Below are 14,324 nucleotides of genomic sequence, written 5' to 3' on the forward strand. Positions count from 1 at the left end.
CAAGTCATACGCATATTACATCAATTTACAATTAACTAAAAATAATTGTCAGCTTTATAATTGTTAATATTCTGAAATAAGACTGTCTTGATGACGTATAGCGCCTACACATGCAACCTCCGGAGGCTTCAGCTATCGGCCAGCATGAGTGTAGAGTGAAAGCGCGAAAGGCGGAGCTTGAATTTCAGGAATGTCTCTCGTCGGCGAATGTATTTCAAAGATGGAGGCACAACATGGATTCAGCCAGAGAGCGCTTCGACGGTATGCATTTTAAATAGCAGATTCTACACTTACGAGAATACTTTCATTAGTGGGTGGGAAGTAATTACACATGAATGAGCACATACTTTTGAAAGAAAACATGGGTTTTTGTTAAGAATTAACTCAATAAAGTACACAGTAGAGCTTTAAGATGAGTGGACTCCAGGTGTTTAACACACAAATAAATAAAACAATACATTATTAAGCATTAAACAATAGCTGCTCCTGATTAGAAGCAATTGTAAACAATGACACAACTTGTTTTTGTTCTTGTAAGTTCACAAGTGCATTTCATATTCACGTTCTGGTGGCCTGGAATTCATTTTGCAAAGCCATCAAAAAGGCATGATCACATATCTATAATTCAGCTTTTATGTGCACTAATTTCACACACTGTTAGCTACACCAGGTCATCAACTTAAAGTCATATGAGTGGACACTGCAGGTGCAATTGCGGGGAAGTCAATATGAAGCAATGCATTGAAACCATCTCAACCGCCTATGGGATGAGTGAGTCCCACCGTAAATCAAACATGCACGTTGTGTTTGTGTTTAGAAGAGGGTGAGATGTGTGCTCCAGATGAAGCAGGCTTTAATGAGATGAGACTGAACCTCTTGGGACACTGCAGAGAAAGCCTGGCTGTTACAGTAATGCGATGCATGCGTGCTCAAGAAAATGCCAGAAAGCAAAATAGATTGCTGGTTTATTATGTGACATACTTCAGCAGAACAACACATTTATACAGGTTTGAAATAACTTGAGGGTGAGTAAATAATGACAGAATTTTTGGTGAACTAAGTTCTTATTTATCTAATTGTAGCACTCACTCAGTTTGGCATGTAATTTAGCACTATAAAGCCACAGGTATGAAACTAAAACATCAGGGCTCTCCATTTGTCTGACTTTGTTTTTGTTTTGATAGATTGGAGCATTTTAAAGCTGTCTTTAGATGGAGTTTGTCATAAAAAAAAGGTAATTTATTGCTGTATCTATATTTTGGCAGCCTCATGTTTTAGTTTCAGAGAAATGCTCTGTTTATTTGTATTTCAGCACTGTTACATTTCCACAACACGTATTCATTCAGAACATTCTCTTAGGATGAATTGTGTTGTTGTTGTTTTCTTCATTCGGAAGACACTTTGGGTAAAAGCATCTGCTAAACCTATGTAATAATGTAAATCTACTAAATTGGTTGTAGCTTTAGTGTTTTCTGGAAATCTGGTTGAGAAATTCAGTTCTGACTGATGCTTGAGGTCAACAAAGTCATAGGCTGTCTGTATAAAAGGCTCTGACATTTCTGGGTGCCTGTCACTTTAAGACTCTTATTATGTGGTTGCGATAGAGGAAGTGTTTAGTTAGCGCGTTGGATACAGTGGTACGGAGACGAGTTCAAGTTTAATAGCCTAGTTTAGCATACTTACTGTGTTGTGTCGCTTCTTCAATCTCTCCTGAATAATCCAGCTTCCAATATTCATGTGTTAAGTTAATGAAGAAAAGTAAGTGACTATTTGTTGCATTGTGTTCATATTTTTATGTTATAGAATTTCCATGTATTAACGTGCTCAGCGTGATGAGTGAGATTATAGCAACAAAACAATGTTTATGCTGTAAAACACTTTAGGAATAATAGGTTAACTGAAATGAGTCTTCTGATTTATAAGTTCTGTAATAACATTCATTATATTGAGTTAAAAGAGTTAATATCATGCTGAGGAGACCATGTGCGAGCTGATGGTGTAGTAGTCTTGTCTGGCCAGAGGATGTCGCTATTTTCCTTTTGTAAACCATTTTAATACAGTTTCATGTATACTGGTCAGTAAAATAGGTGAAGTTTCTTGTATTTCTCAAAGAGTAAGTTTATGTTATTGTAGATTATGTTTAAAGGGGCATATTACTGTTTATTGAGATATTTATGTTTGATGATCCTGATTTGTATTATGTTTGGATTTATTATTTACGTTGCATAGCAGCTTAAGTAATGTAACTGTTTAATTGGTAGTACCTAATGGTGATTTATTTGCTTTTTTATCAGACTATAATGACAATACTGGATATTGGAATGTTCTGATGGGTATTGCTGAAACTCAATACAGTTGAGAGAAGAAAATACATCTCCTCGTCTTTATTCCTGTGTCCTGACCGATACACCATCCTGTTTACTAGCTATAAAACCTTGATGAACTAGCCCAGATTACCTCAGTAACAAATGGTCCTTCGAGCCGGATAGCAGTATTCAGGATGGAGGCTGATGCAGAGATGTATCCAGATGTGAGACCTAAACGTCAAACACGTCTACCTGTCAGACTTCAGGACTTCGAAGTGGACTATATGGGATATAGGAAACCAGATAAGTTACAATGGGGCCCGTCATCCCCTGCCTTGGATAGGAGGGTGTTCCTCACTCAGGAGGGTCCAGATCAGATTACCACTTTCCAGAAAGCCCACCCTCACCCTAGTGGCTTCCCTGGGAATGCTGCTCACCATGAGATTCCTCAGCTAGCCCCAGACCATAGCCAGAGGAGAGATTCGGATGGGTTTATCCAACCTGCGCGAACACCCTCATCCCATCAGAGCCCATACCTGGATTCTCGTCTCTCTGAGGAGATCAGAGCTATTCGGGACGAGAATACTAAGCTGCTCCAAACACAACAGGCCTTCCAGACTGGCATAAATGAACTTAATGAAGCACGGCGCGAGATGAAAGAGCTACTGGAGGTAGCTCGCTCCCTTAGAGAAGACCTGGCCCAAGTTAATAGCCCAGCCTCAAAATACAGTAACCTCACATCTCCCCAAGCCGGTGCTGTTGCCTCAAGGAGTTCCGCTGATGCAGCACAGTCTAAGGAATTGGAGCAGGAGGACTGGCCTGATCCTCCACCCTGGCCTGAACCTGACGAGGACCTGTCGGAAGGCATGCGCCATCTCAGAGTTGACAGACAAGAAACAGATAGTCACAAGATCGACTTTTCTCCTGAAACTAGAGTTTATATGCCTCGTAAACCTCTACTGCCTCCTCAGTATCCCACTTCAGCTTCAAATAAAGGGATATCACCATACCTCTCTACACAACCCTCTAAGTTGCTCACTCACCCTGCGCCAGCTCATGCCCCTGTAAAGCAATCAGCGCCTGCCCAAGCCTACCATCCCTTAGCAGCCACTGGAGCAGTACATGGTATGCCGCCACTTAATCAGTTTATGCAACTGCCGGGAAATGAACAAGTGTATCGAGGGCCGCAACCCACAATCCCAAAGTTCATTCACTCTGATCCCAGTGAGTTTGCCCGGCTTCGCATAGCTCTAGAAAACCTACTCCCATCTAATGCTACAGAGCTCTTCAAGTATCAAATACTTGTGGATCACTTAAAGCTGGAGGAAGCTAAACTTATAGCTGATGCTTACCTAAATTCACCAACCCCCTATAGTGACACTATGTCAGCCCTCCATGATAAATTTGGGCAGCCTCATCAACTTGCCTTAAAGAAGATAGCAAGTGTGCTAGAGACCCCCGAAGTAAGGCGCGGTGATACTATAGCATTCCAGAAGTTCTCTCTCCAGATACAATCATTAGTGGGCTTGTTGCAGACTCTTGGTCCTGAAGGGGGAATCGAACTCAACTGTGGCTCCCATGTTGCTCGTCTCCTGGGTAAGCTTCCCCCTGAACAGCGAGCTGATTTCCGTCGACATCAGTTCAAGCAGTTAGGGGCGACCCACACTCTACATGATTTTGCAGAATGGCTTCGGTATGAATCATGGTGTCAGGGCTTCGACAGTCAGGCTACTGGCCGCAGCATAAAGGAAAGGCAGAACCTAAAGACTGATGGTCGTCCCGGGAGGCAAGCGGTGACCGTTCTACATGGATCTGGTGAATCTGCAGAGACAGCCTCTTCGTACCATAAAGAGAGTTCAGCCAACCGAGGGTCAAAGAGTAAAGCCTACTGTGCCTACTGTGAGAGTACTGAACATTATCTTAGTCAATGTAGTGCTGTTGCCAGACTCACCAAAGACCAGCTTAAAGAGTGGATACAGGTTAACAAGCGGTGCTGGCGCTGTGCACGAACTCATCGCGCCGCTCAGTGCACATTGAAGAAACCTTGCAACATCTGTCAGGGAAAACACCTACTGGCTCTTCACGAGATAAATACAAGGCCAGCCAATAAAGATGTAGCTGTTAAAGAAGAGAGCTGCTTAACCAGCTCTGCGGCTGACTCACTCTTCCTGGATAGACCTGGAGCTGGGAATCGTGTCATGTTAAAGGTCGTCCCTGTTCTTGTACATTATGAGGACCGGACACTTGACACCTTTGCGATCCTTGATGATGGGTCCGAGAGGACCATGTTGTTGCCAGCTGCAGCTACGTTTCTTGGTTTGAAGGGCACTCCTGAAGCGCTTCCTTTGCGTACAGTCCGACAAGACATTCAGATTCTCCAAGGCCACACGGTGTCTTTCCGCGTCTCACCAGCTGAGAACCCTCACACCAGCTATAAGATCAATGGTGCCTTCACAGCTGGCCGCCTCAGCCTAGCACAGCATACTTACCCTATTGACCGCCTGAAGAGGAAATACAAATACCTAAGTGGCATTCCCCTACCTGCCTTGAGAGATGCTCAGCCAACACTCCTTGTAGGATCTGACAACCCTCAGTTGATAACACCTATCGAGCCAGTCAGACTTGGTCCACCAGGTGGTCCGGCCGCAGTCCGCACCAAGCTTGGGTGGACTCTTCAGGGCCCTACCCCATTCATGGGGCGGCCAATTCAGCCTGCACAGTGTTTGTTTACTTCATCTACGGCACCAATGGATGAGCTTTACCGGCATGTTGAGAGGCTCTGGCAAGTAGACACTGTACCATACCGGCACGAAAGAGAGGTGACTCGGTCAAAGCAGGATCAGCAGGCTGTAACATTGCTTGAAGCCAAGACTGTCCGTACTAATGTAGATGGAATTCTTAGGTATGCCACACCATTGTTGCGCCATGCAAGCATGCCACTTTTGCACTCACCCAAGGAATCAGTTATGCCCATGTTACGTAGTACTGAGAGGCGACTCTCAAAAGACCCCAAGTTAGCAGATGCATACAGGAAGGAAATGCAGAAGCTCATTGAGGCAGGTGCTGTGAGGGAAGTCACTGAGGATGACTCTGCCAAAGAAGGATGGTACATCTCACATCATCTAGTCAGCCACAATGGAAAGAATCGCCTGGTCTTTAACTGCTCTCACCAGTACCTTGGGCAGACCCTGAACCAGTATTTGCTACCTGGCCCTACTTTGGGTGCCTCCTTGCTGGGAGTCCTGCTGAGATTTCGTGAACATCCCATAGCGGTTAGTGGAGACATCAAAGGGATGTTCCATCAAGTCCGCCTCATCCCTGAAGATCGCCGCCTTCTAAGGTTCCTGTGGCGGGACCTGAAGGTGGAAGAGCCCCCAAGAACATTCGAGTGGCAAGTTTTGCCCTTCGGCGCCACCTGCAGCCCATGCTGTGCAACATACGCCCTGCAGCGCCATGTTGTTGACCACTGCCAGCCGGACGATGATCTGAGATTCTCGGTTGAGAACTGTTTTTACGTAGATAACTGCCTACAGAGCATAGGTACACCGGCTGAAGCCAAACTGCTGGTGGATCGACTTAGGGATCTTCTGATGTCTGCAGGTTTTGAGTTGCGTCAATGGGCTTGCAACGATTTGAGCGTCCTGAGTCACTTGCCTCAAGAGGCAAGATCTGAAAGTCTGGACCTGTGGCTGGCCCAGGATAAGTCCAACCCTCTGGAGTCAACACTCGGTCTCAGTTGGAATTGGATAACCGACTCCTTGGGCTACAAACATAGGCCTGTTTCCTATGAGGAACCAACCCTGAGGAACATTTACAGAGTCCTAGCTACTCAATACGATCCCCTGGGTTACATGTTACCTTTCTCCACCCGAGCAAAGCTCATTATTAGGCAGCTGTGGGAAAAGAAGCGAGGTTGGGATGATTCAAACTTACCCGTTGACCTCCTGCAAGCCTGGTCCAGCTGGGAGGCTGAACTTGAGTCCTTACCTTTCCTTAGATTCCCACGTGCATATGTTCTGGCAGAAGCCAACATTGGGAATGCCTGCCGTGAGCTGCACATCTTCGCAGATGCCTCTGAGCAAGCTTATGGAGCTGTAGCCTACATGAGAACTGAGGACAAGGAAGGCCAGATCCATCTGTCTTTCATCCTGGCTCGTTCACGAGTAGCTCCAAGACGTCTGCATTCTATCCCACGCCTGGAGCTATGTGGGGCTCTGGTTGCTGCGCAGCTGGCTCGTGTTCTCGAGAGGGAACTTACTTTGACAGTGGCACGAACTGTGTTGTGGTCAGACTCCACTACCGTACTAACCTGGCTACACTCCCAGTCTTGCCGATACAAGGTCTTTGTGGGCGCCAGAATAGCTGAGATACAGGAGTTAACCGAGAAGTGCACTTGGCGTTACTTGGACTCTGTGAATAATCCTGCTGATGATCTGACGAGGGGGAAGTCCCTGAAGGCCCTAATAGAACCCAACCGATGGTCTCAGGGACCTGCCTTCCTTCTTCAGCACCCAGCCACCTGGCCAGAAAGACCCAACAACGAGCCATATGAGGACAAAGCAGAACTCCGCAAGACTACCTTCTGTGGAGCAACGATTACCTCACCAATGTCGATCGGAGGGGATGACAAGATGTACCAAACTTGGCAGGAGCTTATGGATGCCACTGCTCAAGGAATCCTAGGACAAACCCCTCTCGGTTCACCGCCTAATGCTGAAGAGTACCAACGTGCAGAGATGATTGTTCTCCAGCGAGCCCAACAACAGTCATTTCCAGAGGACTACAAACTCCTTGCAGCAGGGAAACCTGTCTCACCTGGGAGTCGATTACTCACCTTGGCACCGGAGATGGATCAATCTATGGACCTCATAAGAGTAGGTGGTCGGCTACGACGTTTGGAAGGTCAAGACGACTTGACATTGCACCCTGTGGTTCTGGATGCCTCACACCCAGTTACACGCTTGCTTATCCAAAGGTACGATAGCAACCTGCACCATCCTGGTCCAGAGCGAGTCTTTGCAGAGATACGGCGGTCATTCTGGATCATCCATGGAAGGGAGGCGATTCGTAGATACCAGCGTTCTTGTGCAGAATGTCAGCGTTGGAGAGCTAAACCTTCCATTCCACGAATGGCGGACCTTCCCATTGCTCGTCTCCGATTACACAAACCAGCCTTTCACTCCACTGGCGTGGATTGTTTTGGGCCCATGTTGGTAAAGATGGGTAGACGTCAGGAGAAACGCTGGGGGATAATATTTAAGTGTTTAACAACCAGGGCAGTACACTTGGATATCCTCAGAAACATGGATGCGGATGCTTACTTGATGGCCCTAAGACGGTTCATAGCCAGAAGGGGAACACCTGCAGAGTTGTTGTCAGACCAGGGGACCAATTTTAAAGGAGGAGAACGGGAGCTTAGAGAGGCTTATGCCAGTATGGAGCCAACCTTGCAGAAACAACTCGCACGTCAGAGGATTAAGTTCCAGTTTAACCCCCCGGCAGCGCCACACTTTGGTGGAGTGTGGGAGAGAGAGGTCCGCTCCGTCAAATCTGCCCTTTATACCTGTGTGGGGGCCCAACCGGTTCATGAAGACGTCCTTCTCACCGTTCTCCTGGAAGTTGAGGCAATTCTCAACTCCAAACCATTAGGTTATGTATCTGCCGACATTGCGGATATCGACCCTGTGACACCCAATAGTCTGCTTATGGGGCGGCCTGATGGATCTCTTCCACAAGTGGTCTATCCTGAGACAGAGATCCTGAGCCGCAAGCGCTGGAGGCATTCACAAGTTCTCGCTGACGAGTTCTGGTCCAGATACATCAGAGAATATCTTCCTGGTCTGCAGACCAGACAGAAATGGCACTCCTTTTCTCCTGAACTACTGGATAAGGCTGTTGTCATGTTGGTGGACCCGCAACTACCTCGAGCTTTGTGGCCCATTGGGCATGTAACTAAGATTCACCGCAGCGACGATGGATGCATTAGATCTGCTGATGTGAACATTAAAGGACATGTGTACACTCGACCTGTAGCTAGGTTGGTGATGTTGCCGGCTCTCCCATCGGGGGAGGCCGACACCTCTGGGAGCCCCCCTCAGCCTGATTGATGAGCCTTTAGTGGATGCAAATGTGCTCACACATTTGGGGGCGGCTGTATAAAAGGCTCTGACATTTCTGGGTGCCTGTCACTTTAAGACTCTTATTATGTGGTTGCGATAGAGGAAGTGTTTAGTTAGCGCGTTGGATACAGTGGTACGGAGACGAGTTCAAGTTTAATAGCCTAGTTTAGCATACTTACTGTGTTGTGTCGCTTCTTCAATCTCTCCTGAATAATCCAGCTTCCAATATTCATGTGTTAAGTTAATGAAGAAAAGTAAGTGACTATTTGTTGCATTGTGTTCATATTTTTATGTTATAGAATTTCCATGTATTAACGTGCTCAGCGTGATGAGTGAGATTATAGCAACAAAACAATGTTTATGCTGTAAAACACTTTAGGAATAATAGGTTAACTGAAATGAGTCTTCTGATTTATAAGTTCTGTAATAACATTCATTATATTGAGTTAAAAGAGTTAATATCATGCTGAGGAGACCATGTGCGAGCTGATGGTGTAGTAGTCTTGTCTGGCCAGAGGATGTCGCTATTTTCCTTTTGTAAACCATTTTAATACAGTTTCATGTATACTGGTCAGTAAAATAGGTGAAGTTTCTTGTATTTCTCAAAGAGTAAGTTTATGTTATTGTAGATTATGTTTAAAGGGGCATATTACTGTTTATTGAGATATTTATGTTTGATGATCCTGATTTGTATTATGTTTGGATTTATTATTTACGTTGCATAGCAGCTTAAGTAATGTAACTGTTTAATTGGTAGTACCTAATGGTGATTTATTTGCTTTTTTATCAGACTATAATGACAATACTGGATATTGGAATGTTCTGATGGGTATTGCTGAAACTCAATACAGTTGAGAGAAGAAAATACATCTCCTCGTCTTTATTCCTGTGTCCTGACCGATACACCATCCTGTTTACTAGCTATAAAACCTTGATGAACTAGCCCAGATTACCTCAGTAACACTGTCTTTACGCTTGTAAAGTTATATGGTCATTGTGCTAAAGATACGTTTCATTACAATTTCTTGAAACTAATGGTTGTGAGAAAATCTTCCATCATTTTGAGTTTTGCTATTGCACAGGCTTCCCCGAGAGACCCTTAACAGTGTTCTGCAGTGGTCAAAATTTGCTGTTCAGGAAATTAAAGCCAGGTTCATTTGAGGGCAATGATCTTTCACGTTTATGCAAGGTTGGTATCTTTGTCTTTGCTATAGGAAAGCTCCAATGTGTGCCCTGCATATGATTTGGCCTATACTGCTGTTTTAGGGAGAGCTTAAAGGGACACAAATTTTTTTTTTAAATATACAAATTTTCCAGCTCTCCTAGAGTTAAACATTTGATTTTCACTTTTTTGGAATCCATTCAGCCGATCTCCTGGTCTGGGGCTATCACTTTTAGCAGAGGCGGCCTTAGCTATGTTTCAACCGTTTCAATTGAAACGGGCCCCGCCCTAAAGGAGGGCCCCAGCCAGGCGCAAGAATGTTTGAACGTGGGGCTATGATTCCTGCACGGGGGAGCTCACATTGTCAGTGCCTGTGGATGTTAAGCAATCACATATCTTTCATTTTAAATCAATTAATTTCTGCTCTTTATTTTCTCTCGGACGTTCATACGCGCTTTAGCCTGTAGAAATCGGATTATTAATATGAAATGAATGTATTTTATAAAAAAAATATAGAACTGCATTAATATTTATTAAATGTCATTTAAATTATTTTTAAAAGTAATTTCTTTCATTTTTAAAAATCAATGTAGAATCGTTTACAGCAGCATCACAGTGCTTCATAAAAACTCTAAGAAAACGTGCACATGTGGATAATTCTAGAGATTTAATTATTCTTTAGCATCGGGATCACTAGACGAGAGCTTAATAGCCTTATTTTTGTGAAAACCGACATTTCTTAAATGTGTTACCTGTAGTTAGCCCGTGCGCATTCATTCCGACAAATTTTCCGTCACAAATGGAGAGAATATCAATTTGAAGTACTCATCGCTATATGCCCTATTTATTCCCTTCAAATATCAGAGCTGTGCAGAGAGTTGCGCAATTGTGTCTCATTGCGTGACTGTGACCGCTAAAATACACTTGGAGAATAGAGCAATGAAAGCAACGTCATTAGGGGCCAAGCCCGCAGGGCGGTAGGCCACTATTGCAATTGATGGTTTTCTTATTATTAGGGGTCAAGCACCGAAGGTGCTGAGACACCTATTGCAATTGTTAGTATTATTATTATTATTCTTACTCTTGTCCAATGGGAGTCTATGGCAGCCCTATGAACCGTAAGTAGTAGAGTGATGAAATTTGGCACAGTTGTAGTGGTGGTCCTAAAAAGTCATGTGACCAAAAATGGGGTCTCTAGCAGTAACTCTATAGCGCCACCAGCAGTGCAAAAATTCAATGTTCAAACTGTTATAATTGGTGAACCATTTGATCTATGAAAATTCTACTTAGTACACGTGATTGCTCTCATCCCACTTATTGAATTTGATACTTTACAGTAAGACTCCACCCATTACAGTAGCGGCCATTTTGAAATGTACAGTATTTCGTTTTTTCGCTACTCCTCCTTCAAATTTGGTTCAATTCTTATGAGATTTGGCACATGTGATCTTTGGAGTGAGCCGCATAGAAATGACTGAACAGAATTTTGATATTTTTCTTTATTTAAAAGTAATTCATGCGTGAACTTAACGAGATTGACGCAAAATTGGTTCTGAAGCTGTATCTCGGTCATTCTTTGATCAATCGAGATGAAATTTGGTACGCTTCATGTCGACCATGAAATGGGGGTCCATGCCAAATTTGGTGACAGCGCCACCTATGGGTCATGAGATAGTAAAAAAGGCTATTTTTGCGCATAACTTCTGAATCGTTTGTCACAAAATTATGATCTTGGTGTCTACGGATTCCTTACCTCATGCCGCATCTGTCGATGTGTATTATGCCGGGTTTGACCGAACCGCCTGTCCGCCATTTTGAAATTTGTCATAAATTGTTATAACTTTTGAAGTATTGGATATATTGGCGCAAAAATCGGTAGGAAGCTTTGGCATGATGTCCTGATTGTATCTGGGAAGTCAGAATACAGCGCCACCTAGGGGTTATAAACTATAACAGTTCTTATAGAACTGCTCATAACTTCTGAATACTTTGTCGGATATTAATTTTCTTTGTGAAATTGTATTCACTGGTTTATGCCGATTGCAACGATACCTCGTTTGTCATTTTCCATCATTCTGTTCATGTGTTATTGTAAGGCATATGGTAAATGATTTTTTCGCTACTCCTTTTACAAATTTTGTTTATTTTATGCCAGGTTCTGCTCGTATAATGTTTGGAGCAATCCGCACAGAAATGACTGAACAGATTTTTCTTGCACCTAGGAATTTTTTGAGAAAAACCTCTGTAAAGTTGATCGTCCCTGTGATGTTGTCTATTTGTCATAGTTAATTACTTTATATTACATTTTATAGCGTTACTCTACGGAATGTTCTTCTTGTCTTCAATCTCACTTGAGCTTTTTGATTCTCATATACATTGTATTTCTGTGATTTCTGCTCTGCGGTGTCATTTCTACATCTTTGGTGATTGGCATATGTCAATGCTTGCATTTCTGTAATCTCTTTCCTGCTGCCCCTTGAGCTGTGTCTGCTGAGTGGCGCATCCATTAAGTCGTATGCATAGAGATCCTGAGTTCATGGGTTCGAATCCCACCTGAGGCAGGTGTTAATTTCTTCTATTAAAGTTTTGTTCTTTCCCACCTATTCTTCTTGACCTGTCTGTAGTTCACATATGTTCTATTTTTGCCATGTTTTCTGTTGCTGCTCTGCACTGCGGTGGTTCTGCTCTGTCATTGCAACGCTTTGGGTACTTGCTGCGCTTTGTGTTCTTGATGCACCTTGGGTGGTCAGTGAGCATTGGGTGATTGATACCTTCTATGTTGCTTGCTGTGCTTTGGGTGCTCATTGCGCTAAAGGTGCTTGGCCCCGAATCGCTGCTTGCAGCTATATTTAGGGGTCAAGCACCGAAGGTGCTGAGACACCTATTGTAATTGTTAGTATTATTATTATTATTAGGGGTCAAGCACCGAAGGTGCTGAGACACCTATTGTAATTGTTAGTATTATTATTATTATTATTATTATTATTATTATTCTGCTTCTTCTTCTTCTTAGCCATAGGTGTCTATGGCAGCCCTATGAACCGTACATAGGAAAATGATGAAATTTGGCACAGTTGTAGTGGTGGTCTTAAAAAGTCATGTGACCAAAAATGGGGTCTCTAGTACTAACTCTATAGCGCCACCAGCAGTGCAAAAATTCAATGTTCAAAGGGTTATAACTTCTGATCCGCTTGATCTATGAAAATTCTACTTAGTACACGTGATTGCTCTCCTCATGCTTGTTGCTTTTAATACCTTACAGTAAAACTCCACCCATTACAGTAGCGGCCATTTTGAAATGTACAGTATTCCATTTTTTTGCTACTCCTCCTTCAAATGTTGTTCAATTCTTATGAGATTTGGCACAGATGATCTTTGGAGTAAGCCGCATAGAAATGACTGAACAGAATTTTGATATTTATCTTTGTTCAAAAGTAATAAATGCGCAAACTTAACGAGGTTGACGCAAAAATGGTTCTGAAGCTGTAGCTCAGTCATTCTTTGATCAATTGAAATGAAATTTGGTACACTTCATGTGGACCATGGACTTGGGGTTCATGCCAAATTTGGTGACAGCGCCACCTATGGGTCATGAGATAATAAAATAGGCTATTTTTGCCCATAACTTTTGAACTGTTTGTCAGAAAATTATGATCTTGATGTCTATGGATTGCTTACCTCATGCCGCATCTGTCGATGTGTATTATGCCGGGTTTGACCGAACCGCCTGTCCGCCATTTTGAAATTTCACATAATTTGTTATATTTTTGGAAATATTGGACATATCCGCGCAAAAATTAGTAAGGAGCTTCGACATGATGTCCTGAAGGTACCTGGGAAGTCAGAGTACAGTGCCACCTAGGGGTTATAAACTATAACAGTTCTTATGGAACTGCTTATAACTTCTGATTACTTTGTCTGATATTATATTTTTGCCATCTTTACTGCTGTTGCTCTGCACTGCAGTGGTTCTGCTCTGCATTTGCTTTGCTTCGGGTTCGGGCTCTGTATTGCGCGCTTTCTGCGCTTTGCGCATTTGCTGCGTCGTGCCGTTTTTGCTGTGCTTTGGGTGCTCATTGCGCTGAAGGTGCTTGACCCCGTATCGCTGCTTGCAGCTATATTGGTCATTGTTTCTGTTAGTAAATTTTTCTTCCCCAATGGGAGTCTATGGCAGCCCTATGAAGCGTATGTAGGAAAATGATGAAATTTGGCATAGTTGTAGTGGTGGTCATAAATAGTCATGTGGCCAAAAATGGGGTCTCTAGGAGTAACTCTATAGCGCCACCATTATCTCAAAAATTCAATATTCAAATGGTTATAACTCATGATCCATTAGATCTATGAAAATTCTACTTAGTGCATGTGATTGCTCTCATCCCGCTTATTGAATTTGATACTTTACATTAAGACTCCACCCATTACAGTAGCGGCCATTTTGAAATGTACAGTATTTCGTTTTTTCGCTACTCCTCCTTCAAATTTGGTTCAATTCTTATGAGATTTGGCACATGTGATCTTTGGAGTGAGCCGCATAGAAATGACTGAACAGAATTTTGATATTTTTTTTTATTCAAAAGTTATTAATGCGTGAACTTGACGAGATTGACGCAAAAATGGTTCTGAAGCTGTAGCTCGGTCATTCTTTGATCAATCGAGATGACATTTGGAACACTTCATGTCGACCATGAACTGTGGGTCCATGCCAAATTTGGTGACAGTGCCACCTATGGGTCATGA

At 43.3% G+C, this 14,324-nt stretch overlaps 2 protein-coding genes across 2 annotated transcripts in view; both read left to right on the top strand.

Moving 5' to 3' along the window:
• Positions 1 to 2,212: 2,212 nt before the first annotated feature.
• The window catches only part of LOC135773824 (uncharacterized), a 184,778-nt gene continuing 172,666 nt past the window's right edge, over positions 2,213 to 14,324 (top strand). Inside the window, exon 1 of the mRNA XM_065283663.2 lies at positions 2,213 to 5,791. Within this exon, the coding sequence (XP_065139735.2) occupies positions 2,501 to 5,791 (3,291 nt within the window). The 5' untranslated portion in view covers positions 2,213 to 2,500. The remainder of the gene's footprint in view (positions 5,792 to 14,324) is intronic.
• Positions 5,798 to 9,383, top strand: LOC135773750 (uncharacterized). The gene is made up of 2 exons (XM_073815783.1): positions 5,798 to 8,679; positions 9,216 to 9,383. The coding sequence occupies exon 1, from the start codon at positions 5,897 to 5,899 to the stop codon at positions 8,411 to 8,413; it is 2,517 nt and encodes an 838-aa protein (XP_073671884.1). The 5' UTR covers positions 5,798 to 5,896; the 3' UTR covers positions 8,414 to 8,679; positions 9,216 to 9,383.

The sequence above is a fragment of the Paramisgurnus dabryanus genome, chromosome 9 (assembly GCF_030506205.2).
Source record: "Paramisgurnus dabryanus chromosome 9, PD_genome_1.1, whole genome shotgun sequence".
Classification (NCBI taxonomy): Eukaryota; Metazoa; Chordata; class Actinopteri; order Cypriniformes; family Cobitidae; genus Paramisgurnus; species Paramisgurnus dabryanus.

Bases quoted from the DNA above. Each gene is read 5' to 3' on its own strand.
- LOC135773750 (XM_073815783.1), top strand. From the start codon at position 5,897: ATGTCTGCAGGTTTTGAGTTGCGTCAATGGGCTTGCAACGATTTGAGC.